The 25527-nt window shown below is 54.7% G+C and overlaps 1 protein-coding gene across 1 annotated transcript in view; it reads left to right on the top strand.

The window, feature by feature from the left end:
- Window positions 1-517: 517 nt before the first annotated feature.
- ANXA6 (annexin A6) overlaps window positions 518-25527 on the top strand; it is a gene marked incomplete at its 5' end in the record, with an annotated part of 48660 nt that continues 23650 nt past the window's right edge. The window contains 14 exons of the mRNA XM_080699363.1: window positions 518-698; window positions 799-961; window positions 2299-2653; window positions 9782-9872; window positions 10901-10995; window positions 11103-11216; window positions 14080-14170; window positions 14599-14678; window positions 17467-17523; window positions 19138-19231; window positions 19626-19721; window positions 21572-21630; window positions 23455-23577; window positions 24460-24518. Of these exons, the coding sequence (XP_080555489.1) occupies window positions 518-698; window positions 799-961; window positions 2299-2653; window positions 9782-9872; window positions 10901-10995; window positions 11103-11216; window positions 14080-14170; window positions 14599-14678; window positions 17467-17523; window positions 19138-19231; window positions 19626-19721; window positions 21572-21630; window positions 23455-23577; window positions 24460-24518 (1658 nt within the window). The remainder of the gene's footprint in view (window positions 699-798; window positions 962-2298; window positions 2654-9781; window positions 9873-10900; window positions 10996-11102; window positions 11217-14079; window positions 14171-14598; window positions 14679-17466; window positions 17524-19137; window positions 19232-19625; window positions 19722-21571; window positions 21631-23454; window positions 23578-24459; window positions 24519-25527) is intronic.

Below are 25527 nucleotides of genomic sequence, written 5' to 3'. Positions count from 1 at the left end.
CCGCTGCTGTGGGGCAGAGGTGTGGGGCTGCTGTGGGATCCCAGCAAGGCACTTGCATCCCGAGACACCTTTATCCCCTTTTGAAAACTGGACTCTTGGAGAGGTGGACGGTGCGGGCTCTGCTGGGGTTCGGAGACACTGGATACAAAGCGGTCAGGTCATTTGAGAAGCGTGGTCTGGTTCTCCGGAGTGGGAGGGATCTGAGGCCTCGAGTTGCCAAGGTAAACACACAAGTGACTACAGCCAGGAGCTGACTACAGATTCCCCAGAGGAGGGGCTGGCTGTCTGTCTGGCTGTCTGTCGGGAGACGCGCCTTAACGTCTAGTTTGGTGGAAGCTCGCTTTCTACGTGTGTGTGAGACCTGCGCTCACACAAAGTACACAGAAAGCGCTGTCAGACCCTGGCCACGTCCCCAGCCCGAGGCCTCTGGGCGGCCTCTCCTTGGAAAGGGGCTTTCTTCCAGATGGGCCTGGGCGGCAGCCAGCCCCAGAGTTTCCAGCAACAAGGCCAAAGGAGAATGGCCGCCGAGCCTGCTACGGGCCTCGGGCCTCCCTCCCCCGTGCCTCCAGGCCTCTGGGCCTCGCTCAGTCCCGGGTCTGCTAGCCTTGGGCCCCTCTTGAAGACTGTCTTCTTCATCCCCCAGGCCCGAGGAAACCAGCGCTGGCTCCCTGCCCGGCTGAGGCGGCAGCCCCCTCCCGGTGGGGGTTCCATTTCCTGGTGAGGGCTGAACTTTTTACCAAGGGGCCCCTGGTTGCCAGGGCAACAGCAGGGTTTCCTCCAGCACAGCTGCGATTGCAGATCTCTGCGCTCAGTCCCGCCCAACCCCAGCTGATGAGTGGCCTTTGCTGCAGTTTGGGGAACGTGGCTGTGGGGACACGTGGGCAAACACGACAGAGCCCCCTCGCTTCCACCTAAAGTGCCTGCTGAGGCTGGCTGTGCCCGTCCCATCAAGTCACCTGGGGTAAATGCAGAAACAAGCCTTGCGGAGCCGGGCGTGGTGGCGCTCACTTGTAATCCTAGTACTTGGGAGGCTGAGATGGGAGGATCGCAGGTTCGAGGCCAGCTTCAGCGACTTAGGCTCTCCACAGCTTAGGAGACCCTGTTTCCTAATAAAAAATTTAAAAACAGGGTGAAGATATAACTTGGAGGTAGAATGCCCTTGGGTTCAATCCCTAGTACTGCAAAAAATAAAAATAAAAAGCAATACATAAGCTGGGCGCAGTGCTGAGACAGGAAGATCGCACCACCAGTTTCAGCAGCTTAACGAGTCCCTCAGCAACTTAGTGAAACCTTGTCTTAAAAATAAAAAGGCTGAGGGTTAGCTCAGAGGTAGAATGCCCCTGGGCCCAATCCCCTGTCCAAAAGAAGAAACAAAAGAGCAATTCGTAGACATGGTTAAAAGATCAAATTGCACAGGTCTGCTTAAAACAGGCAGCCTGCCCCTCCGTCTCCTGCTTTTACCCTGGACGTTGCTGAGCGCTCTCCTGCTTCTTGCCCAGTGCTCACCAGCGCCTTTCCGCTGGGTCTCACCCCTGCGCGTTGGTCTCTGGGTCACACCCCTGCTCCTTCCCTGGAGAGCCCGGGTCTCCCGACACCTGCCTCTGTTCCCTGGCCATTCTCACTGGGATCTGGTGTCCACCTCCTTCAGATCCCCCAGTGACCTCGTCTCATCAGAGAAAGCTCCGGGGCTCACAGTGGCCTCCAGCCCGCCCCGCCCAGGCCATCCTCTCCCACCCCAGCCACCTGGGGCCCAGCCTGCTTACCCCGTCTCAGCCTGATCGTCATCGCCTTCACCCCAGAAAAGCAGAAGCGAAAGCAGTTTCTAAACCACATTTCTCCAAACACATTGCCCCGAGCCTCAGTGAAGAGAGGCTTTTTTATGGCCCTGGGGATTGAACGCAGGGGCATTCCACCTTCCAACCACACCCCCAGCCCTATTTTATTTTTTTTTAGAAACCGGGTCTCACTAGGTTGACGAGGGTCTCACTACTTGCTCAGACTGTCCTCCAGCCTGCGGTCCTCCTCTCTCAGCCTCCCTAGTACCCAGGGAAGGCCTGTTGACTTGCACTGGGGATGCCCCAGGAGGCGCAGGCGGCTTCTCGTCCACGGACCGGGGGTCGGAGTTTGGGTTCAGGAGCCACTCATCCTGGGGACGTGGGAAGAAGGCGTGCAGGGTGCAGACAGCACCAACTCTGAGCCTGCAGTTTGCTGGCTCCAGCTCTACGTAGCTTGGTCTTGGTCACACATTGCGGGGAGGCCCCCGACCTCGCTTCCCCGACCTCGGTCCCCCCTCTGTAGTGGGGCGATCAGACGCCTGGAGGGCCCAAGGGAGGAGGGAGATGACATCCAGCTCTCACCCAGGTCAGGCCCTGCAGCGGCGGCCGGCGAGGGTCACCGTCCCGCCCGCCCTCCTTCCCTCGGGCCCTCGACACTCCGGTCCCGTTCCCACCCTGCTGGGCCAGGCTGGACGCCCTCCAGTCTGTCCGTTTCCTCCAAGAAGAAGGTGCCTGGCCCCCAGCCCGGTCCCCGAGGTGGTTTCGCCCGCGGGCTGGAGGCAGCGCCGTGGGGCCGTGAGCGGGCGAACCTCACTCTCTCCTCCTTCCCCACAGTGGTTTCTGCTGCGGAACCTGAGACCATGGCCAACCCAGCACAGGTAAGCGGACCTCTCTCTCCTGAGTGCGCCCTGCCTGTCCTGGGCCCTGGAGCCACGAGCCTGCCGTAGAGACCCTCGGCATCGGCTCCCAAGAGCAGGAGAGGGTCTGTGTTATAAGTCGCAACTCTTCAGAGCGAGCTCCCGCTGATGGTACACAGTATCTCGGCAGAAGAGGATGCTTATTAGCTCAAACGACTGAGAAGCATCAGGCTTCAAGTCTGGCTGGACCCAGGGCCCAAATGATGGCGTGCCTCCTGAGTGGGGCTCCGCCGGGGGCTCCATGCTTGGCCGGGCTCTTCTCTGCCTGGCATGCTAGTCACCAGCAGCGCGGGCTGCCTTGGCAGACCAGAAGAAAGCAGCGTATCTCACCCCGTGATGCCAGGGGAAGCCCGGGTTCTGATTGGTAGACCTGGCTACCGGCCATCTCTTGGAGCCAGGAGGATGGGTTGGTCCCGTAAGAAATGTGTGGCCTAAGAGTGGTTTTCCCAGGAAAGGAAATGGATGCCCACAAGTGAAAGCAATGGAGAGCCGGGTGGCGCACACCTGGAATCTTAGTACTTGAGAGGCTGAGACCAGAGGATCCCAGGTTTGAGGACAGCCACGTAGTGAGGCCCTCGGCAACCTGTTTCAATGTAAAGAATAAAAAATAGGGCTGGGGGTGAGGCTCGGAGGCAGAATGCCCCTGGGTTCAATCCCTAGCACTGCAAAAAAAAAAAAAAAAAATGGAGAAAAAAAGGAAGGAAGGAAGGAAGGAAGGGCAACAAAGGGTAGAAAGAAAGAAAGAAAGAAAGAAGAAAGAAAGAGCAACAGAGGGTCCTCCCTGCCCAGAAGTGGGATGCTCCCTGTCACACCCATTGGGATTAAATTTCTCTGGCTTGGAAGATGCTAAGCTCACTCCCCCGTGCTGTCTGACCACACTGTTGAGAAGTGGAATTCGAGGGCCGTGGAGACGTGCTCCCGCGTGGCTAAGACTGGGCTCTTCCCGTGGTCAGAGCCAGGGTCACTCTGTCAGGGTCTGCCCGAGAGCGCCCTCCTGGTGGCCTCACAGGAAGCGGCGTGGTCAGCGTGACGATGGCGTTGGAGGGAAGGGGTAAAGCCGAGGACACCGGGCTCAGCCCCTCGACCCCTTCTGCACCCAGGAACTGCTGGGGCCGGGAGTTCCTTGGTTCCTCTGGGTCTCTTTCTCCCTTGGGAGGTGGCTGGCCTCAGGGCAGTCTAAACTTCATCTCCGTTTTCATGACTCGGCACCCAACACATGGGGCCTTAGGGACAGACAGAGCTGTGTAGAGCCGTGTGTTGTACAACACAGAACCAGCATCCTCAGAAGAGCCGTAGCCCGGCCTCGCTGCCAGCCTCCTAGCGCGCTGCGCACGTGGCCTCCTGGTGATGGACGCGATGCCAGGAAGTCTTGCCCGGCTCCTTGTGCCATGTGTGGTCACACCCGAGCTGCTTCCTGTCAGGCGTAGGGCGCTAGGCGACCCCAGCAGACAAGAGGGACCAGGGCCTGGGCATGGGTCCTGGGACTCCCCGCACAGTGCTCTCGGGCCGGGCCATCTGCCTAGCTGGCTGTGGTTTTTATTGCCTTGGACCAGTATAAACAGACCTGCAGGCCTTGCAAGCCAGTGCCAGGGGGGCAGGGCCCTAGGGGCGCCTCCTCCTCTGGGCTGGGTCAGGTGCCCTGCGCAGGGCTCTGGCAGAGGATAGAGAGCTGCTGGGGAGGGGAAGGACCAGGGGCCGGGCGGGCCCTGGGGAGGAATGGCGGAGAAGAAGGGGCGGGAGAGGGAGGGGAAGAAAGCACTAGAGAAGTGTGAGAAAGGTCACCTGGGCCGAGCTCCAGTGTGTCTCTTGCTTCTGATTCTCAGCTCCGCTTCTAGCGCCCCCACCGCGCATGCACACGTGTGTCCATGCAAGCACGCATACGTGTGCGCAAACACGCATCTCTGCAAACACACATACATCAGTGCAGATGCACACTGACTATGTGAATGAACATGCAGTTGTGCAACACACGTGCATCCGTGCAAGTGCACATGCATCTGTTTAATCACACGTACATTCGTGTGAACACTCATGCATCAGTGCACACACACACGGGTGCATGTGCACATTTACTCTGCGGATGCACACATGCATACACACCCATGTAAACACACATGCACCCATGCAAACACACATGCACCCGTGCATGCATGCATCTGTTTAATCATGCATCCATCCGGCAAACACACACACGGGTGCACACAACAGCCCTCTCACTGCTCTCAGGGCTGCACGCCCCAGTTCCTTCTGTCCTGGTGACGGTGTTTCCTCCCTTTCTCCTTCCAGAAAGGGGACCTGGAGGCCCAGAGGCCTGTGGAGGTAGCGGGACGTCCTGGGAGTTCCCAGGAGGCCTGGATCTGGCCTGTTTCCTGGGGATATTTTGGGCTGGAACATGGCGATGAACTTAAATGCTTTGAGGACCAGGCAGGGAGGGAGCAGGAGCTGTGCCTGGGCTGCGCTCAGCCGGAGTGCTGTGGGGGCAGCCATGGCCCGGGTCTCCCCAGGGACACCTGCTCCAGCAGCCGCCTGGGTGGGGCCGGGCCTGGGCCTGGGCCGCTCACCAGCTGGCACCAGGACCTGGTGAATATTTCAGGGTGGAAACTCCCTTTCTGCGCTCCCCGCCTTCCATTGTGGGCACCTGTGCCCGGGAGCCTGTCTGCGCAGGTGCGGCGGCCAGGCTCGGGGACCGCAGAGAGGCGGGGCAAGCGAGGGGCAGTTACAGGAGCGAGAGGCCGTGGCTGACCGGGAGAGAGGCTGTGGGTGGGAAGCGTGGGTCTGGACAACTGTCTCTGTGTCTTTAAATGTGACCTCTTAGCTGGCTGGTCACCCCAGCATTCGGGAGGCTGAGACAGGAGGATCGCGGTTCGCGACCAGCCTCAGATACTTAGGCCCTTCGCAACCTAGTGAAACCCTGTTTCAAAATAAAAAATAAAAAATAGGGCTGGGATGTAGCTTGGAAGGTAGAAAGCCTATGGGTTCCACCCCGAATGCTGCAAAAAAAAAAAAAATGGCCTCTTTATCTGACTGCTTTTTATCTACATAAAAGGCAAGGTATAGGCACACACTTATCATCTCAACACTTGGGAGGCTGAGACAGGAGGATCACAGGTTTGCAGTTAGCCTCAGCAACTTAGCGAGACCCTATTTCAAAATAAAGATTAAAAACTAGGGCTGGGGTTGTAGCTCAGAGGTAGAATGCCCCTGGGTTCCATCCCCAGTACCGCGAAAAAAGAAGAAGAAGAAAAAAAGACTGGAGATATAATTCAGAGGTGGAATGCCTCTGAGTTCAACGTCTAGTACCAAAAAAAAAGGCCAAACTCTCGGTCAGTGCCTTGTCGTCCCTCAGGCGAGGACAAGAGCGCTGGTGCCCAGCTTTGCTCCCCGGGTCCTGACCTGAGCGGCGTGCCCAGGGCAGCTCCAGGCCAGCAGCATCAGCTCAAGTCCATCACTCCCATCCACTCTGCCGGCCTCCGTCCCCGTGAAGGAGCTGGGCGACTGAACGTCGGCCCAAGCTCCTCCCTCCCCCGCCCCCAGCCTGGGCCATGTGTGTCCTCTGTGCCGAGCCTTCCCCCCACCCCCCACGGCCCCCCGGGACCGCTGTTCCTCATCCCACAGAACTCTGCTTAGAGGTCACCTCCAGGAATCCTCTGACCCAGCACATGTCCTCAGCCACTCACATATCGTTTATAAAACAGACATTTAGTGAGCCAGCGCCTAGTGGCTCCAGGCCCCAGGCTAGGCACTGGAAATAAACCAGGGAGCGAGACAGATACAGGCTGGGTGCGGTGGACTACGCCTATCACCCCAGTACTTGGGAGGCTGAGACAGGAGGGTCGTAGGTTCAAGGACAGACTCAGCAAGTATTGAGACTCTCATCAACCTGGTGAGACCCGGTTTCAAAATAAAAATAAGATAGGGCTGGGGGTGTAGCTCAGAGGTAGGATGCCTCTGGGTTCCATCCACAGTACCACGGAAAATAACAATAAACAGCCTCAGGTTCCCTTCGCAGCCAGGGCTGCTTGCTGGGTGACCTTGGTACATCATCTACCCTCTCTATTTTGGGGCTTGGGGGCCACATGTAGAATAGCGGTTCTTTCTTTCTCTCCCTCTCTCTCTCCCTCTTTCTCTCTCTCTCTCTCTCTCTCTCTCTCTCTCTCTCTCTCTTTTTGGTATCTGGGGATTGAACCCAGAAGCATTAGCTATACCCCCAGCTCTTTTTATTTGGAAACAGGATCTCTCTAAGTTGCTGAGGCTCGTCTAGAACCTGCAATCCTCCTGTCTCAGCCTTCTAGGGTCACAGACATGTGTTACCACACCTGGCTTCCATGTGGTTGTGTGTGTGTGTTTGTGTGTTTGTGTGTGTGTGTTTGTGTGTGTGTGTGGTACTGGGGTGGAACCCAGGGGCTTTCTACCTCCGGGCTATACTCCCAGACCTATTTTATACTTTATTTGGAAACAGGGTCTCACTGAGTTGCTGAGAGCCTCACCAAGTAGCTGAGGCTGGCTTCGAACCTGCGCGATCCTCCTGTCTCCACCTCCCAAGCACGGGGATGACAAGCGTGCGCACCACGCCCGGCCACGTGGTTCTTAAAGTGCTTTTCCATCCTTGTTCCAAGTGGGCCTGGGAGATGCGGCTAGGAGGCGAAAGCTCGGGTGGGTTCCGACAGCTGGGCTCAGGCAGGAGGAGAGAAAAGCACCTCATGGCGACAACAGCCGCACAGGGCCAGACAGAGCCCAGGACAAAGCTCGATACTCCCCACGCGGGTTCCAGGAGTCCCCGGCACTGGAGAGCCTGTCGCTGGCGATGGTGCCAGAGAAGCATCCGCTCCCCGCCCGCCTTCCGCTCTTAGATCCCGACCCCGCCCGCCTTCCTCTGCAGGACCCCGTCTGTCCCCTGCCCACCCCGCCCGCCTTCCTCTCTAGGATCCCGGCTCAGCCTGGGCCACAGTAAGCGGCTTCATTCATCCATCCCTCAGCTGGGTCACGGAGCCCTTCCCAGGCCGAGCTCTGCGGCCCTGGCAGCCCAGAGCTTTTTTTTTTTTTTTTTTTTTTTGGCACTAGGGGGTTGAACCCAGGAACATTCTACCTCTAAGCTACATGAGCTACACCCCCAGCCCGATTTTTACTTCTTTTCCTTTGCAGTACTGGGGGTCGAGCCCAGAGGCATTCTGCCTCTGGAGCCATGCCCCCACTATTTTTTATTCTTTATTTTGAAACTGCGTCTCACTAAGTTGCTGAGAACTCACTCAGTAGCTGAGGCTGGCTACAAACCTGCGATCCTCCTGCCTCAGCCTCCCAAGTGCCGGGATGACAAGCGCGCGCCCCATGCCCGGCTCCCACGTAGCCTTCTTGTTCGTATTTATTTGTTTTATTTGTGACACAGCCCCTGTACCCCGCGCAGTCAGGAGGGGAGCGGGGCTTTCCGAGGCCCCTCGCAAAGCGCCCACTCTGGAGAAACACTTTCTTGTTCTTCCAGCCGTCCTGGAAGCTGATACTGCCTGTGCTTTTCTGGTGGCTGGGCTGAGACACACAAAAGGGTTTGGAGGTAAAACGCCCCAGCGCACTGGCCTGTCTTCCTGGTCATTTATTCATGTGACCGTGACACGAGTCTTTGGTTGGGCTCTGAGCAAGGGACAGTCGGCTACCCGCTCTCAGGATACTGGCGTTTACCCGGGGTGGGGCTTCCTAAGGAGTGTCACAGGCTCCGGCCAGCCAGGGCTGACGCAGGCAGAGCCCCCGACCCTGCTCCCTGAGCTGCTTGCAAGGTGCCCTGGTCTGCGTACTTGGCCCGTGTTACTCTTTCCTTCTCGGCCCAGGGGTGCGATCAGGTTGCAGGGGATTGACGGATGGCGGGAAGAAGGCAGTGTTCTTTCTGGTCACCCGCCCTGACCGGGCTTTAAATAGCAGCCCGCGCCCACGCGTGCATACCTCGGAGGCGTGCGCCAGCCTCCGCGGACACAAACCCAGGAGCTGCAGGTGCCTGGCTGGCCCCGGGGACTCGAGGGACGGTCGGTGGCTCACCCTGGGCCTGTCCAGGGTCACTCCCTGTTCTTAAGGTTTTTTTTTTTTTTTTTTCTGTACTGGGTTTGAAATCCAGGAGCATTCTCCCTCTAAGCGGCACCCCCAGCCCTATTTTTTATTCTTTATTTTGAAACAGGGTCTCACTGAGTTGCAAAGGGCCTCACTAAGTAGCTGAGGCTGGCCTCAAACTGTGATCCTCCTGTCTCAGCCTCCCAGATGCTGGGATGACAAGCGTGTGCCACCATACCTGGCTTCTTAAGGAATTTATCACAAGCTTTATGTTAACTTGTCTGCTCATCTAGCTATGCTAGATGAGCACTGGGCTGGGAGCTCAGGAAAGTCAGGGCTGGGGTTCGCTGGCTCCTTGAGCCTCCAGCTCCCAGCTCTGCCCAGCGACAGCCCTGCAGCCTGGGCTCACAGTGTCTTTCGGGGACTCTAGACTCCTCAGCTGCTGACCCACATCTGACTCCTCTGTGAAGCAGCCATTGTGCATTGAGGTTTAGATCCAATGTCTGAGATCCCCTGGCTCACCGCCCTCCGCTCCCTGCCTGCGAGGACCTGCCAGCTTGTCCTCAGACGCCGGTTCACAGCTCGGTTTACGGGACCCGGAGGGGCAGCCCCTTGTCTTGGCGTTGGACCCAAGATGGGGCAACAGTAGCTGTTGGTGGGGGGGGGGGGCCCGGGGCGAGGCCACTTCCTAGGGGGCGTTCTTTCTTGGTGCCTGACTGCCTGGTCTGTGATCATCTGAAACTGACCCCTACGGTTGCCCCTTCACCCAATAGAGGAGGTGAAAGGCTTTGCAAACTGTGAAGTGCCGTGAATTGGGAGGGGCACTGCTGCTCTTAGGAGCCATTTCCATCAGAGTGACAGGCTGCGGCCGCGGCCCAGCCGCCCTCCTGGGATTTCCCACAGCAGGTGTCAGCGGTGGTCGGTGGTCGATGGTTGGGCCCAGGGTCAATTCTCTGGGGAAGGAAGGGCCTGAGGCAGGGTCAGGTGTCTGACCCGAGCTGGCTCTGGGCCCTCAGTCCAAGTCCAAGGGCACCTCACCCTCTGCTCTTCTCTCCACAGGGTGCTAAGTACCGGGGCTCTGTCCGTGACTTCCCAGACTTCGACCCTGGCCAGGATGCTGAGACTCTGTACAACGCCATGAAGGGCTTCGGTGGGTCCTGCGGGAGAGGAGCCGGGAGGCTGAGCGGGCTCCCGAGTGGGCACGGCCAGGGCTTTCTGGTGTTGGGAGGCCTGGGAGATGGTGGATAGATTTTTCTTTTTTCGGGAATAGGACTCTGGGCCTCATGCTTGATAGGCAAGTGCTTCCTGGCTGAGCGACATCCCTGGCCTGCCTATCTGTCTATTTATTCATTCATTCATTCATTTATTTATCTACTCTTTTTACTCTTTGTAATTTTATTTTATTTTATTTTTTAGTGGTACTGGGGTTGATTCCAGGGAACTTCTACCCCTGAGCCACACCCTTAGCCCTATATTTTAATTTTTATTTTGAAACAGTGTCTCATTAGGCTGATGAGAGTCCTACTACTTACTGAGGCTGTCTTTGAACCTGCGATCCTCCTGTCTCAGCCTCCCAAGTACTGAGATTATCAGTGTGCACCTCCACACGCGGCTGCGAGACCCTATTTCAAAATAAAATACAGTCAAAAGGGCTGGAGGTGTGGTTTGAGAGTAAAATGCCCCTAGGTTCAATCCCCAGTACCAAAAAAGATAGATAGATAGATAGATAGATAGATAGATAGATAGGGAGAGAAAGGAGCGTGGAAATCCTCTGAGGACAGCCCCACCTTCCTGGGGCGACCGCCACCCTGTCTGTGGTGCTTAGTGGTGTTTTTGCCTGTTCCGTGACTAAGAGCACCTGCTCCAGATGTTAAGACACCTGGACTTGTACATGGGGCTGCTCATGAGACCCGGTGAGCGCTGGCCTCTCTGGGCCTCCGTCTCCTTACTCATGCAGTAAGGAGCTAAACCCAGGCCCTCTGAGCTCAGATATTTTGTGTTCCGTGACCTCTCCCAGTGGGGACTTAGGAAGCCCCATTAAGTACCCCCCTTCCTCCCCTGTGAGCTGAAGGCGCACACTGGCGTCTGCAGGGCCACGAGGCTGGACCAGAATGGAAGCGGCCCTGGAGGGCTTCCTGGAGGCAGGGCGGGTAGGGTGACCAGCATCCTCCCTTCCAGGCAGCGACAAGGAGGCCATTCTGGAGCTGATCACCTCCCGGAGCAACCGGCAGAGGCAGGAGATCTGCCAGAGCTACAAGTCCCTCTACGGCAAGGTACGGCGGCAGCTGGCGCGAGGGACGCGGCAGGAAGGAAGCGTGACCCCGGGCAGGTGAGCTTACCAAGTGTTACTTCTTGTTCTAACGGCGCTCCCCCGCCCCAGGACCTCATCGCTGACCTGAAGTACGAGCTGACCGGGAAGTTCGAGCGGCTGATCGTGGGCCTGATGAGACCACTGGCCTATTGCGACGCCAAAGAAATTAAAGATGCCATCGCGGTAAGACGCGCGGTGTGGGTTTGGGGACAGGGACACGGGTGATGGGGAGATTCGGGGTCTACAGCGAGAGTCTGATGAGCCCTGCACCCTCCCCAGGCAGCCTGCTTCAAGAGGCAGCTTGCAGCCGGGTGTGCTGGCACGCACTGTAATCCCAGTACTTGGGAGGCTGAGACAGGAGGATGGCAGGTTTGCAGCCATGCTCAACAATTTTGTAGGCCCTCTACAACTTAGTGAGACCCTATTTCAAAATAAGGAATAAAAAAAAAAAAAAAGCTGGGAGTGTAGGTCAGAGGTAGAATGCTCCTGGGTTTAATTTCTTTGATATTGACCAAAGAAAAAGAAATAAAAGAAAAAGAAACAGGGTCTCATTAAGTTGTAGAGGCCCTCACTAAGTAGCTAAGGCTGGACTTAAACCTGCAATCCTCCTGTCTCAGCCTCCCAAGTACAGGGATTCCAAGCATGTGCTACGACACCTAGCTGAAGAGGCCATGTTTCAAAGTAAAAAATAAAACAGGCTGGTGGTGTAATTTGGAGGTAGAATGCCCCTGGGTTCAATCCCCAGGCCCACAAAAAAAAAAAAAAAAAATTAAAAAACCTCTTAATTGTACCTGGCACTTAGCTTTTAGAGTTTATAAAGTGCTATGATGTGTGCTACCAATAAGCAATCAAGCATGAAATCATTTAAGAAACTGATACTTGGCTACCTGAGAGGCTGTGACCATCTCAGCCACCCTTAGCATGGCCCAGTCATGAACACCATCTCCATCTTGCAGATGAGAAAACTGAAGCCCAGAAAGACAGTCCTTTTCTCTCTCTCTCTCTCTCTCTCTCTCTCTCTCTCTCTCTCTCTCTCTCTCTCCCTCTCGTGCTGAGGATTGAACCCAAGTGCCAAGTGTTCTACCTCTAAGCTACATCTCTAGCCCTTTTTATTTTTTACATTAACACAAGGTATTACAAGCCAGGCGTGGTGGCGCACCCTTGTAATCCCCGCTCTTGGGAGGCTGAGACAGGAGGTTCAAAGCCAGCCTCAGCTGGCTTAAGAGACCCTGTTTCCAAATAAAATATAAAAAATAGGTCTGGGAGTGCAGCCCGGAGGTAGAAGGCCCCAGGGTACCATCCCCAGTACCAAAAAAAATAAACAAGGTATCACTGAATTAAATCTGCACTCTTTCTTATTTAGTTTACCAAGTGCTGGGGTTACAGGTATGGGCCACCACACCTGGGTGTGTGCGCGTGTGTGTGTGTGTGTGTGTGTGTTTTCTTTTTTGGTACTGGGGATTGAATCCAGGAGCATTCTACCCCTGAGTTACACACCAGCTTTTTTTTTTAAACAGGGTCTTGCTAAATTGCTGAAGCTGTCCTCAAACCTGCAATCCTCCTATTTCAGCCTCCAGTGGACTACAGATGTGGGCCAGTATGCCTGGCTCTTTGGAGGCTTTTAAATTTTTATTTTATGCACAAAGAGTTAGTATGGATTCTTCCATTGGGTGGATGATGTCTTGGATAACCCATTCACGGAAAATCACATTGTCCAGCTTATTAACGCCTGTATCCTCCTCACACTAAGAAGCAAGATGGAATTCCTTAATAAGTCACAGCTGGGCATGGTGGTACACACCTGTAATCCCAGCATTTGGGAGAATGAGACAGGAAGACCTCAAATTCAAGACCAGCCTCAGCAACTTAGTGCAACTTTGACTCGGAATAAAAAGGCTGGCCAAACTTGGTGGTGCACGCTTATAATCCCGGTATTTGAGACACTGAAACAGGAGGATCGCAGTTCGTGGACAGCCTCAGGTACTTAGCGAGGCCCTTTGCAATTCAGTGAGACCCTGTTTTAAAATAAAGAATAAGCCAGGCGTGGTGGCGCACGCTTGTAATCCCCGCGCTTGGGAGGCGGAGACAAGAGGATCGCACAGGTTCAAAGCCAGCTGCGCTGTCTTAAGAGACCCTGTTTCCAAATAAAAATATAAAATAGGTCTGGGAGTGTAGCCTGGAGGTAGAAGGGCTTCCAGGAACCCCAGTACCACCAAAAAGAAAGGAAAGAAAGAAAGAAAGAAAGAAAAGAAAGAAAGAAAGAAAGAAAGAAAGAAAGAAAGAAAGAAAGAAAGAAAGAAAGAAGTGAAAAATAGGGCTCGAAAGCCGGGCATTGTGGCGCACACTTGTAATCCCAGCATTGGGGAGGCTGAGACTGGAGCATCGCCGTTCGCAGGCAGCCTCAACTACTTAGTGAGGCCCTTTACAACTCAGTGAGACCCAGTTTCAAAAAAAGAATAAAAACAGGGCTGGGGGTGTAGCTCAAAGGTAGAATGCCCCCGTGTTCCATCCCTAGTACCACAAAAATAAATAATAATAAATAAAATTAAGGCTGGAAATGTGGCTCAGAGGTAGAACACCCCTGGGTTCAATCCTTAGTAACACAAAAAGGGTGAGCTGGAGATGTAGCTCAGAGGTAGAGCACCCCTGGGTTAAAAAAAAAAAAAAATCCCACCAGGCATGGCGGCACATGCTTGTAATCCCAGTGCTTGGGAGGCTGAGACAGAAGGATCCCACCGGTTCAAAATCAGCCTCAGCTACTTATTGAGGCTCTCAGCAACTTAGTGAGATCCTGTTTCCAAATAAAGTATAAAAAAGGTCTGGGAGTATAGCCTGGAGGTAGAAAGCCCCTGGGTTCCACCCCCAGTACCACACACACACAAAAAAAAATAGTCCCAATGCAAGTTACTGACAGGTAGGACTAGAATTGTCTTTTGAGCCCCAGGACTTTGAACTCGTGTCCAGCCACCAGTCCACACTGCTGAGGCGGGAGCCCCTGAGTGGCTCGTGGCCCCCCACTCCCCTGACCCTGCGCTCCCCTCCCCAGGGCGCGGGCACCGATGAGAAGTGCCTCATTGAGATCTTGGCTTCCCGGACCAATGAGCAGATCCACCAGCTGGTGGCCGCCTACAAAGACGGTGAGCTGGTGGGTGGGCAGGCGGGCGGGCGGGGGCAGCTCGGACAGTCCCAGAAAGGAGATGGATTCAAGGGTGGAGCTGCCAGACTCTGCCTCCTCTCCTCCCTCCCTCTGCTCCGCCCATCCACCTACCCAGCTAGCCAGTGAGTTTCAAAATAAAGGATGGGCTTTAAGTCACTGACCCCCGTCACTGGGGAGAGTCTTAACCGCTGTCCAGGTGGAGATGCTGGTCCACGTTAGGGCGGTGCAGGGATGGAGGGAAATGGATAGATTCCGTTTTATCAAGTTACGGCACCAACAACTAAAAGAATGCACCCTGGGTCTGGCCACGGCGGTCACATGGACTGGATGTGGGGGGCAGTGAGAGACCTCGATCCTGGATCCCGAGTCCTTGGGGTGAGGCTAGAGCTTGTTCATTTCTTCCTGCAGCCTACGAGCGAGACCTGGAGGCTGACATCATCGGCGACACCTCTGGCCACTTCCAGAAGATGCTCGTGGTCCTGCTCCAGGTTAGCCCCGCCGGCCCGAGCCCTCCCTCCTGAGGACCACGGCCTGCCGCCTGCTCCTCACGCAGCAGCCTGAGGGGGCAGGAATAAGGCCCTCTGCAGCCTGCCGTGGCTTCTCAGGCTCAGAGAAAGCTCTCAGGAGGCACGAGCATAGGAGCCTAAGCGCAACTTAGGGCCTTGCTCCTTCTGCAGCCGACTGCGTTTCTCTTGGCACCGACTCCTGTCTTGTGACCAGGATTCTCCTCTTCCTCCTCTGTTGCATTTCTCGGCCAGGGTGCGTGCTCAGCTCACCCGGAACAGGGGGATGGATGGCAGGGGCTGCCCGGCCCACCTGAGCGGTCCATCACAGAGACGAAGGCCGCACGCCATGTCCACGGCCGAATCCAACCTGCCGAGTTGGAACTTTTTTTAATATATATTTTTAAAATATATATATTTTTTATTTTATTTTTTTGCAGGTCTGGGGATGGAACCCAGAGGCATTTGACCTCCAAGCTACACCCCCTGCCCAATTTTTTATTCTTTATTTTGAAACAGGGTCTGAGTTGCGGTGGTTCTCACTAAGTAGCTGAGGCTGGCCGCAAACCGCAATCCTCCAGTCTCAGCCTCCTGAATGCTGGGATTACAAGCGTGCGCCACCACACCCGGCTTTAATATTTTAAATATATAATATATCACTTAAAAGAAGAAGCAAAATAACAAAACACAAAAAAGTGTTAATTGCTGACATTCAAAATAGAAAAATGTTGGCCAAAAACTAGATTTCTGAGCCAGGTGTGGTGATCTATACACCTGTAATCCCAGTACTTAGGAGACTGAGACAGAAGCATTACAAGTTCAAACCAGCCTCAGCAACTTGACAAGACCCTATTTCCAAATAAAAATAAAATTAAAAAAATAAGGCTGGGAGCCAGGCATGGCAGCACACACTTGTAATCTCGGTACTTGGGAGGCCGAGACAGGCAGATCGCAGGTCCAAGGCCAGCTTCGGCTATTAGTGAGGCCCTTTGCAACTTAGTGAACCCTGTTTCAAAATAAAGAATAAAAAATAGGGCTGGGATGTTGCTCAGAGTTAGAATGCCCCTAGGTTTAATCTCCAGCACCACAATAATAAATAAATAATTTTGAAAAGGGCCAGGGGTAGAGTTTAAAGGTAAAATGACCCTGAGTTCCATCTGCAGTGATACAAAAACAATTTTTTTTCAATTTCCAGCCCTATTTTTTATTCTTTATTTTGAAACAGGGTCTCACTAAGTTGCAGAGGACTAAGTAGTGTCACTAAGTAGCTGACACTGGCCGCGAACCTGCGATCCTCCAGTTTCAGCCTCCCTAGTACTGGGATTACAAGCAGCACGCACCACCACACCCAGCTCAATTAAAATTTTATTTAAAAATTAGAGCCAGAGCCGGGCGTGGTGGCTCATGCTTGTAACCCCAGCATTTGGGAGGCTGAGACGGGAGGATTGCAGTTCATGGACAGCCTCAGCCTTAGTGAGGCCCTCTTCAACTCAGTGAGTCCCGGTTTCAAAATAAAGAATAAAAAATAGGGCAGGAGGTGTAGCTCCGATGCCCCTGGGTTCCATCCCCAGACCTGCAAAATAAAAAATAAAAATTAGAGCCAGAACTTTGCCCCCTTTCCCACTCTTTTCCCTTCCTGTTTCATTTCCGCCCTTCCCGGCTCTCCTCCTGTCATCTTAGCTCCCCATCCCCCTGTCTGAACAGTGTTTAAGCCAGCTGGGGATTCCCAGGAGGAAGGCCAGGATCGGGAAGCATGGCCCATGCCCCATTCAGAGCTGCTCTCTGGGCAGGGGGTTCCTGCTCCCACCCCCGCCCGGGTCTTAGAATCACGAATGTTGCTTCCTCCACACCTGACAAGCGGCCCTGATTGTAGCGGCCCCGATTGTAGCGGGCCAGCTGCCTCAGGGCCAGTCCCAAAGAGACCCCAGCAGGGGAGCTCTGCGCGAGGTGGAGCCGGTGTGTGCCCTGTTCTCCTGCAGAGCGTCCTGTTTCTAAACTTGGGGGAGGCCACAGGGCTTGGGCGGAGCAGTGGGAGCACCAGGAGGATGTACGACCTTGGCAGCTTGAGCTCAGATCCTGGAGCCCGAATCCTCACTGGTGTGTTCTCTGGGCCAAGGCACGGGAGCCCCTGGTAATAGAATGTAGGTACACGGAGCCGGGCGTGGTGGCGCACGCTGGCAATCCCAGCATTCGGGAGGCTGAGACTGGAGGATTCGGGTTTGTGGACAGCCTCAGCTACTTAGGAGGCCCTGTGCAACTCAGTGAGACCCTGTTTCAAAATAAAGAATAAAATATAGGGCTGGGGGGTGTAGCTCAGAGGTAGAATGGCCCTGGGTTCCATCCCCAGTACTGCAAAAAATAAAAATAAAAATAAAAATAAATAAATAAATAATAATAATAATGTATATGTGCAGCCTCCCGCTCCCACGCTGGGCTATGTCGTGGCAGGGCCGTCCTGAGCCAAGTCTGAAGCCATCTTTGGAGAGGGCGTTAGTATAAGGCTGTATGCTTGCTTCCTTTGGGACGGGGCACCTAGAGAAACCGTGGTTACTCTCAGGATCCCCCTTCTTGGTCCCAGGCCCAAGGATGAAGGGAGGAGAGGTGAAGGCGAGGGCCCCGGGATTCCCCACGAGGAGATGCTGCAGGCCTGGCCCACCAGCAGCTCCTGGATATTTCTGGACCACGGCTCCCCTGACCTTGCCTGGCCCCACCTCTGGCACCGGGGCTCCTGGTTCAGTGGTATTTGAAACACCTGTTTCCTGTGTCTATTCAGGGAACCAGGGAGGAGGACGATGTGGTGAGCGAGGACTTGGTACAACAGGATGTCCAGGTAAAGAGGCACCGATGGCGGTCCCCAAGGCCCAGCAGAGGAGCCTGGAGAGCGGAGACGCGGGGCCCGGGGAGGGCCGGAGGGGAAGTCGTTGGAATCAGTCCCCGAGATACCCAATCACAGCCGTCAGCCATAGTGCTTTATTGAAGAAGAGATAAGCTATCTTTCCAAGGCACACAGCCTGCAAAATTAGTGAGGTATATTTCAGACCTTTAATTGTTTATTCATGCAATTATAGGCATAGAAGGAAAACACTGACTGTGCTGGGCACTCTGCCAGGCATTGGGTAATCACCAGTGAGCAAATCAGACAGTCCTGAGCCAGGCGTGGTGGCACGCACTCGTAATTCCAGTACTGGGAGGCTGAGAAAAGAGGATTGCAGGTTTGTGGCAGCCTCAGCTGCTTCATGAGGTCCTCTACAACCTGGTGAGACCCTGTTTCAGAAATAAAGAAAAAAACTAGGGCTGAGTGGAGCTCAGAGGTAGAATGCCCCTGGGCTCAACCCCCAGTACTGCAAAAAAAAAAAAATATATATACAATCAGACAGTACTGGGAGAGACTCCCGTCTGTTAATCCTGCACACACCTTCTCCATCAATATCCCACACGGTCCAGGTGTTTTAAGCACTCAGTGTGTGTCAGTAACACCACAAGTGCAGCTGCTGAGAGTGCCAAGACACTGCCCCTGTCCTTGAAGAGCCCAGCGACAGATCAAAGCAATAAAGAAGCAGAAAGTCGGAGGAGCGGGAAGGGTGGGTAAAAGAACTGCGCCTGGTCCAACGGGGAGAACATTGAAAGAAAAGGGGACATCTGCCGGCCACACCCATAATCCCAGTACTTGGGAGGCTGAGGCAGGGGGATCGCGGTTCGCAGCCAGCCTCCTCTGCTTAGTGAGGACCTCCACGATTAGTGAGACCCTGTTTTAAAAACAAAGAATAAAAAAATAGGGTTGGAGTTGTAGCTCAGAGGTGGAATGCCCATGGACACACAGAGAGAGGGAAAGAGAGAGAATATGAATGGGACATTTAATCTGGGTCATGAAGATCCGGTAGGGGCTTCTTCCAAAGGAAAAAAAGAGAGAGGGAGGGAGGGAGGGAGGGAGGGAGGGAGACAGGGTGGCATCCGGGTGTGCGCAAAGGCCCAGAAGCTTCCAGAAGGCTCAGTTCCTGATACATTTTTTTAGGTTCATTGCTAGAGAAAACTCAATTTGAAAAATTGTTTTACAAAATAATCCCAGCATTTGGGAGGCTGAGACAGGAGGATCGTGCAGGTTCAAAGCCAGCCTTGGCTACTTAGTGAGGCCCTTTGCAACTCAGTGAAACCCTGTTTCAAAATAAAGAATAAAAAAATAGAGCTGGAGGTGTACCTCGGAGGTAGACGATCCCTGTGTTCCATCCCCAGTACCGCAAAAAAAAAAAAATTTATTTTACTACAGACCAGGTATGGTGGTCCATGCCTGTAATGGCAGTATTTGGGAAGCTGGGACAGGAAGATCACAGGTTCAAGCACAGCCACAGCAACTGAGGGGATCAGGAACAGTGCTGGGACGGGCCAGCGGCTCCTCCTGTGTCCTGGGGTTGCTTCTTTCTGCTGAGACCCACCTCTTCCTCTTTAGGACCTGTACGAGGCCGGGGAGCTGAAGTGGGGCACGGACGAGGCGCAGTTCATTTACATCCTGGGAAATCGCAGCAAGCAGCACCTGCGGCTGGGTGAGCTCAGAAGAGCCCCCCGCTGCCCCCGCGGGGCTGCCCCAGCCCCGTCTCCTCCTTCTCCTCTTCTGCTGATGAGCGCTATTGCCACTTCATCCCGAAGGCTAGCCCCAATTTGATCGGACAGTGGTTTGTGTAGCCCCTCTCCCAAACCAATAAATGACGCTCCGCCCTTCCACCTAAGTACCAGTCCAGGCTCCACCTCGGAGACCGCGGCACACACAGTCCTTCCCAACGTACTGTGGCTGGTGAGGCCTTCACCTCCCGGCACCAAAGCCCCAGTCCCGGCTCACCCTGGGCAGCCAGGTCCGGCCACCGCAGCCTCCCCTCGTGAAGTCCCTGCTTCTTCTCGGTGCTCGGCGCACTCTGAGACCTCCTGTCTCTCGTCACTCAGTGTTTGATGAGTACCTGCGGACCACTGGGAAGCCGATCGAAGCCAGCATCCGCGGGGAGCTGTCCGGCGACTTCGAGAAGCTCATGCTGGCCGTGGGTACGTCTGATGTTGCTTCCCCGGGGCCTCTGGGGGCTCTGGGAGACCAGCCCGGGAACAAAGGGCGGGGATGGGAAAAGGGAAGCAACTGTGGAGCTGGGAAGAAGAAAACCAGATGGTTACGAATTCTAAAGGTTTAGCCAGGGCTGCGGAAACAAGGAGGCCGAGTCGGCCGGACTTCCTCCGCTCCATCGCTGATGGGGGAGGGGTGAGAGTGCTGGACTTGGGGAGGGGTCTGATCATGGCCAAGGGCTTTTGTGGACAGGCTACTGAACCACGCACCACGCTGAGTGTCTAGGCTTTAAAAGGAGCCTAGGGACGGTCACCATCACCCCAGCAGAGGAAACTGAGTGTCAGAGGCTGAGACACTCGCCAGTTTTGTTATGAGCCGGGTGCTCTGAATGTGAGCTGTCTGGTCAGTGGTGGAGCCCAGATGCAAACCCAGGACTTGTCACAGATTTGCGCTGGACCTGGGTGCTAAGTCCCTTAGACACGTGGATTGCTAGGCCTCAGTTTCTCTACCTGTTACTTGGGGCAGGGAGGATGGCTCAGCCGACCCGAGTCTCGCACAAGTGTGGCAGGACGGGGTTACAGCAGGCTGGGCGTGGTGGGGCACGCTTGTAATCCCAGCATCTGGGAGGCTGAGACAGGAGGACCGTGGTTCGCAGACAGCCTCAGCCACATAGCGAGGCCCTCTGCGACTCGAGCCCCTGTTTTAAGATAAAGAATAAAGCAAAATAGGGCTGGGGGTGTAGCTCAGAGGTAGAATGCCCCTGGGTTCCATCCCTAGTACCACACACACACAAAAAAAAAAAAAACAGGTCTTTGACATTGACTGCTCACATGTCAACAGGCTCCTTTTCTTCTTTTTTTTTTTTTTTTTTTTTTTGCCAAACTGAGGATGGAACCCAGGGGCATTCTACCTCTGAACTACACCCCCAGCCCCACTTTTTATTCTTGATTTTGAAACAGGGTCTCGCTGAGTTGTGGATGGCCTCAATCTGTAGCTGAGGCTGGCCACAAACCGCCATCCTCCTATGTCAGCCTCCCAAATGCTGGGATTACAAGTGTGTGCCCCCACACCCAGCAACAGGCTCCTTTTCTGATGTCCTTATCCCCTGAGTTTGTGATAAAGGCAGGTGGGAGCCGGGCATGGTGGTGCACGCCTGCAATCCCAGTACCTGGAAGGCTGAGACAGGAGGATCGCGGGTTCGCAGCCAGCCTCAACAACTGAGCGAGGCCCCCTCCAATTTAGTGAGACCCTATTTCAAAATTAAAAAATAAGCCGGGCGTGGTGACACATGCCTATAATCCCAGCATTCGGGAGGCTGAGACAGGAGGATGGCACAGGTTCAAAGCCAGCCCTTTGCAACTCAGTGAGACCCTGTTTCAAAATAAAGAATACAAAATAGAGCTGGCAGTGTCGCTCAGAGGTAGACTGCCCCTGAGTTCCATCCCCAGTACCGCAAAATAAAATAAAATAAAAAATATAATAGAGCTAGAGTGTAGCTCAGAGGCAGAGTGCCCTGAGTGAGCTCAGTCCCCAGTACCAAACCCACCTAACCAGACCAAAGGCGGGGAGCCAAGGACCACCAGAGGCAGGACGTAAAGTAGTTGACCCCTACTTTAAGGAGATGGAGACCAGAGGCTGGGATATGGCTCGGTGGTAGCGCGCTTTCCTAGCATGCATGAGGCCCTAGGTTCAAGCCCCAGCACTGCAAAAAAAAAAAAAAGAGAAAAGACAGGCTTGTGCAAAAAGGGGGTGGGGGAGGAAAAAGGGACTAGAAACCCCAAAGGGCCCCAGGCACCCTTCCGCGTCCGAGCACCGAGTGACCTGTTCCTCCCCACAGTGAAGTGCGTGCGGAGCACCTCCGAGTACTTTGCCGAGCGCCTCTTCAAAGCCATGAAGGTACGTGGGGGCTGGTGGGCCCCAGGGGAGGGCGGAGCCTCTGGCGAGTCATTCACCAACCCAGGAGGGTCCTTTGGGGATCGGCACAGGACTGACCCTGGCGATGGCACTGTCCTGAGGGAGCCCCGGAGCCTGCGACGCCGCCTGGTCACGTGTCCTACCACCGTGGACCTGCTCTGACCTCGTGCTCAATCACGGGGCTCAGCAGCAGCCTGCATCCAGTCCAGACAGCAAAAGGCTTGGCAGCTCCTGCTTCTAAAAAATAGTGAAAAGCTGGGCGTGGTGACGCCTGCCTGTCATCCCAGTACTGGGGAGGCTGAGACAGGAGGACCAGAGGTTCAAGGCCAACCTCAACAACTTAGAAACTCAGCAACGAAGACCCTGTTTCAAAATAATAAATGAAATAGGGCTGAGGGTGTAGCTCAGAGGTAAAATGCCCTGGTTCAGTCTCCAGTACCACAAAATATAAGTATTAGTTAAACAGAATGCTTATGTCCAGTGTACATAGGTAAGAACACTTCAGCATCACCCGCCAAGGCTCGAGATGCCCACGCTCAGGACCGGCAGCTCCGCTCCACGTTCCTGGGAGCGCTGCCTCCTGCGTGCTTGCACGCAGGGCACGCGGGAACGGACAGTATCTCCAGGCACACCAGAGTGTGTGCATGGAGCCCCTGGCGACCCGAGGCCCAAGGCCTGCAGCTGCGGCAGCCTGCCCCGCTGGGCCATCCTGTCTACCTGTGTCCACGGTGGGGGCAGCTCAGTCCTAGAGATGTTTGCCTGTACACACATGTGTTCCCAAGGATGCTCACGACAGGCCACGTGTGGTAGCACACGCCTGTAATCCTGGTACTTAGGAGGCTGAGACAGAAAGATCAAAGGTTCGAGAACGGCCTCAGTGACTTAGACCCTTGGCAATTCAGTGAGACACTGTTTTAAAAGAAAAGAAAATATTGGAAGGCTGAGACAGGAGGATCACAGTTCGTGGCCAGGCTCAGCTACTTAATGAGGCCCTTTGCAACTCAATGAGACCCTGTTTCAAAATAAAGAATTAACCAGGCATGGTGGCGCACGCTTGTAATCCCAGCGCTTGGGAGGCTGAGACAGGAGGATCACCCAGGTTGGAAGCCAGCCTCAGCTACTTAGTGAGGCTCTCAGCAACTCAGTGAGACCCTGTTTCCAAATAAAATATAAAATAGGTCTGGGAGTATAGCCCGGAGGTAGGAAGCCTCTGGGTTCCACCCCCAGTACCACTAAATAAATAAATAAATACGTAAATAAATAAATAAAAATAGTGCTGGGGCGTAGCTAAGAAATAGAATGCCCCTGGGTTCCATCCTCAGTACCAAAACAATAAATAAAAGTACAAAATAAATAAGTTTAAATATAAATAAGTAAAAAGAGCTGGAATTTGGAGGTAGAATGCCCCTGGATTCAATCCCCAATACCAAACCAAACAAAAAACCCAACTGAGATGCTTACGATAGTTATTGTCTGTATTAGAAAGAAACTGGCCCCGGCTGTCCAGAGCAGCATAGAAAAATGCACAGTGGTGTATTTGCAAGATTGCAAAATGCACACATCTAATATGTCACTTGGAGTTACAACCTTGTGGTAGAATTATAGGTAAATCAACATAACAGATGCACGAGGGCGAAGACAGGTTGGTCAACTAACAGAAAGGAGCGCACCCGCGGCTTCCGTGGACGTCAGTGCCTCGTTTGTTCTTATTTTCACTTTTTTTGTGCAGATAGTGCTTTTGCGTACGCCGGGGGCTGTCAGCCTTCCAGCCTCCTCTCAAGGCTCTGCTAACTCAAACCCTTCCAGGGCCTGGGCACGCGGGACAACACGCTGATCCGCATCATGGTCACCCGGAGTGAGCTGGACATGCTGGACATCCGGGAGATCTTCCGGACCAAGTACGAGAAGTCGCTGTACAACATGATCAAGGTGGGCAGGCGCGAGGGGGCCGGGGAGCGTCTGCCAGGTCAGGAGGTGGCACTGCGCCCACGAGAACGGGGCTGCCTGGGAGAGTCGGGAGTGTCGGAAATTCCAGGAGCCCTGGTTTTAGGCCGTTTTCAAGGAAATTGAAGCATCTGGGCAGCTTGTGAGAGGTGAGGCTAAAATGAAGAGTAGGGCTGGAGCGTCGGGGGCTGCAGTTAGATGTCGGGGTGTGGACTCTGGCCCAGGACAGTGGGAGCTCAGATCTGATGGGAGGAAGGGGCCATTGAAGAACACACGTGAGCCAGGTGCACCCTGTAACCCCGGTACTTGGGGCACTGAGCAGTAGACAGCAAGTTTCGGGTTCATCCTTTTTTGTGTTCCCTGAGCATGTTTCCAAAGAGGAATTATCAGAGGTATTTTGTGCAACACATTCCATCAGAAAATGAGTTGAGAAAAAACTAGAATAAGCAAAGATAAGTATCTTTACCTCAGAATTCCCCACAGCCTCAAATACGTTGAAGTGTATTATGAAGCCCCAATAGGGCTGCGGAATATGACACCTCTGTCAGTGTATGTCTTTATAAAGTATAAAGACCCGGGAGTGGTGGTGCACACCTGTAATCCCAGTACTTAGGAGGCTGAGACAGGAGGATCGCAGGTTCAAGGCCAGACTCGGCAACAAAGGAAGCGTCTAAGCCACCATGCCCGGCTCTTCCTCTCTCTTTCTCTGCTCACACCCATTTGGTGGCTTCATCTGCCTGCAGAAAGGGGTGTCGGGCCACCGTGTGTGCAGGGCTTTCCGCTCTTTCGGGCTGAGTGGAACCTTCCCTCCTGTGTGAGAAGCCCCCGGGCTGGTACGAGCCCTCCGTCCTCTCTTTTTCTCCCCAGAACGACACCTCTGGCGAGTACAAGAAGGCGCTGCTGAAGTTGTGCGGGGGCGATGATGAGTAAGTGACCCTCGCCCGGCCGGGGGGCCTGGGACCCTCCTGGCTCTTGACCCGATGGGGGTCAGTTGAGCTGGGAACCACACGGCGGGAAGGTGGCCTTGGCCAGTCCTGGTGTGTGTGTGTGTGTGTGTGTGTGTGTGTGTGTGTGCGTGCGTGCGAGAGAGAGAGAGAGAGAGAGAGAGAGAGAGAGAGAGAGAGAGAGAGGGAGAGAGAGAATGTGGTGTGGCCTTTGGACAGTCAGTCTGGGGTTTGGTCCAGCCGGGTGTCGATGGCTCATGCAAACTCCAGCTAGTGGGGAGGCTGAGGCAGGAGGATTACAAATTGGAGGCCGGCCTGGGCAACTCAGTGAGACCCTATATCAAAACCAAAAAGGTCTGGGGATGTAGCTCAGTGAGAGAGTGCCTAGCATGGGGAGACCCTGGGTCCAATCCCCGGCGCCCCCAAAAATAAGGGCAGGAGGAGGGTCCCAGCCAGGGAGGAGGGTCCCAGCCAGGGAGGAGGGTCCCAGCCAGGGAGGAGGGTCCCAGCCCTTCTCTGTAGCTGCTTCCCGCTTTTGTCCTGTTTTATAGGAAAACTCCAAGTCCCTCTCTGCCTGCTCAATAATTAGGATATTGCCCTAATACCTCCCATGCGGGCCACTGTAGAGGCTCCCGGGAGGCCCACAGCCTAGAAGGGCAGACACGCCCGTGTGCACCCCACTGCGGGGGGGGGCAGACACGCCCGTGTGCACCCCACTGTGGGGGGGGCAGACACGCCCGTGTGCACCCCACTGCGGGGCAGCCTGCGCGGGGAGCGGGCACCACGTCCCTAGCCGAGATGGAGGCAGGTTCGGGTGTGCTGACCCACACCAGGAAGCCTCCACCAAGGAGGCCGAGACGCAGGGAGGAGAGAGGAGGTCGCCTCAGCGACCGTGTTCTGGGCAGAACTCGCACACAGAGAGGCCAGGAGATGAGACGGGATGGCCTGGTTTGCTTCCATGTCTGAGGTCGCGCTTCTCTGCCGCACTGGA

Source organism: Muscardinus avellanarius (assembly GCF_963383645.1).
Source record: "Muscardinus avellanarius genome assembly, chromosome: 7".
In the NCBI taxonomy this organism is placed as follows: domain Eukaryota; kingdom Metazoa; phylum Chordata; class Mammalia; order Rodentia; family Gliridae; genus Muscardinus; species Muscardinus avellanarius.
This window is presented reverse-complemented; position numbering and strand designations above follow the sequence as displayed.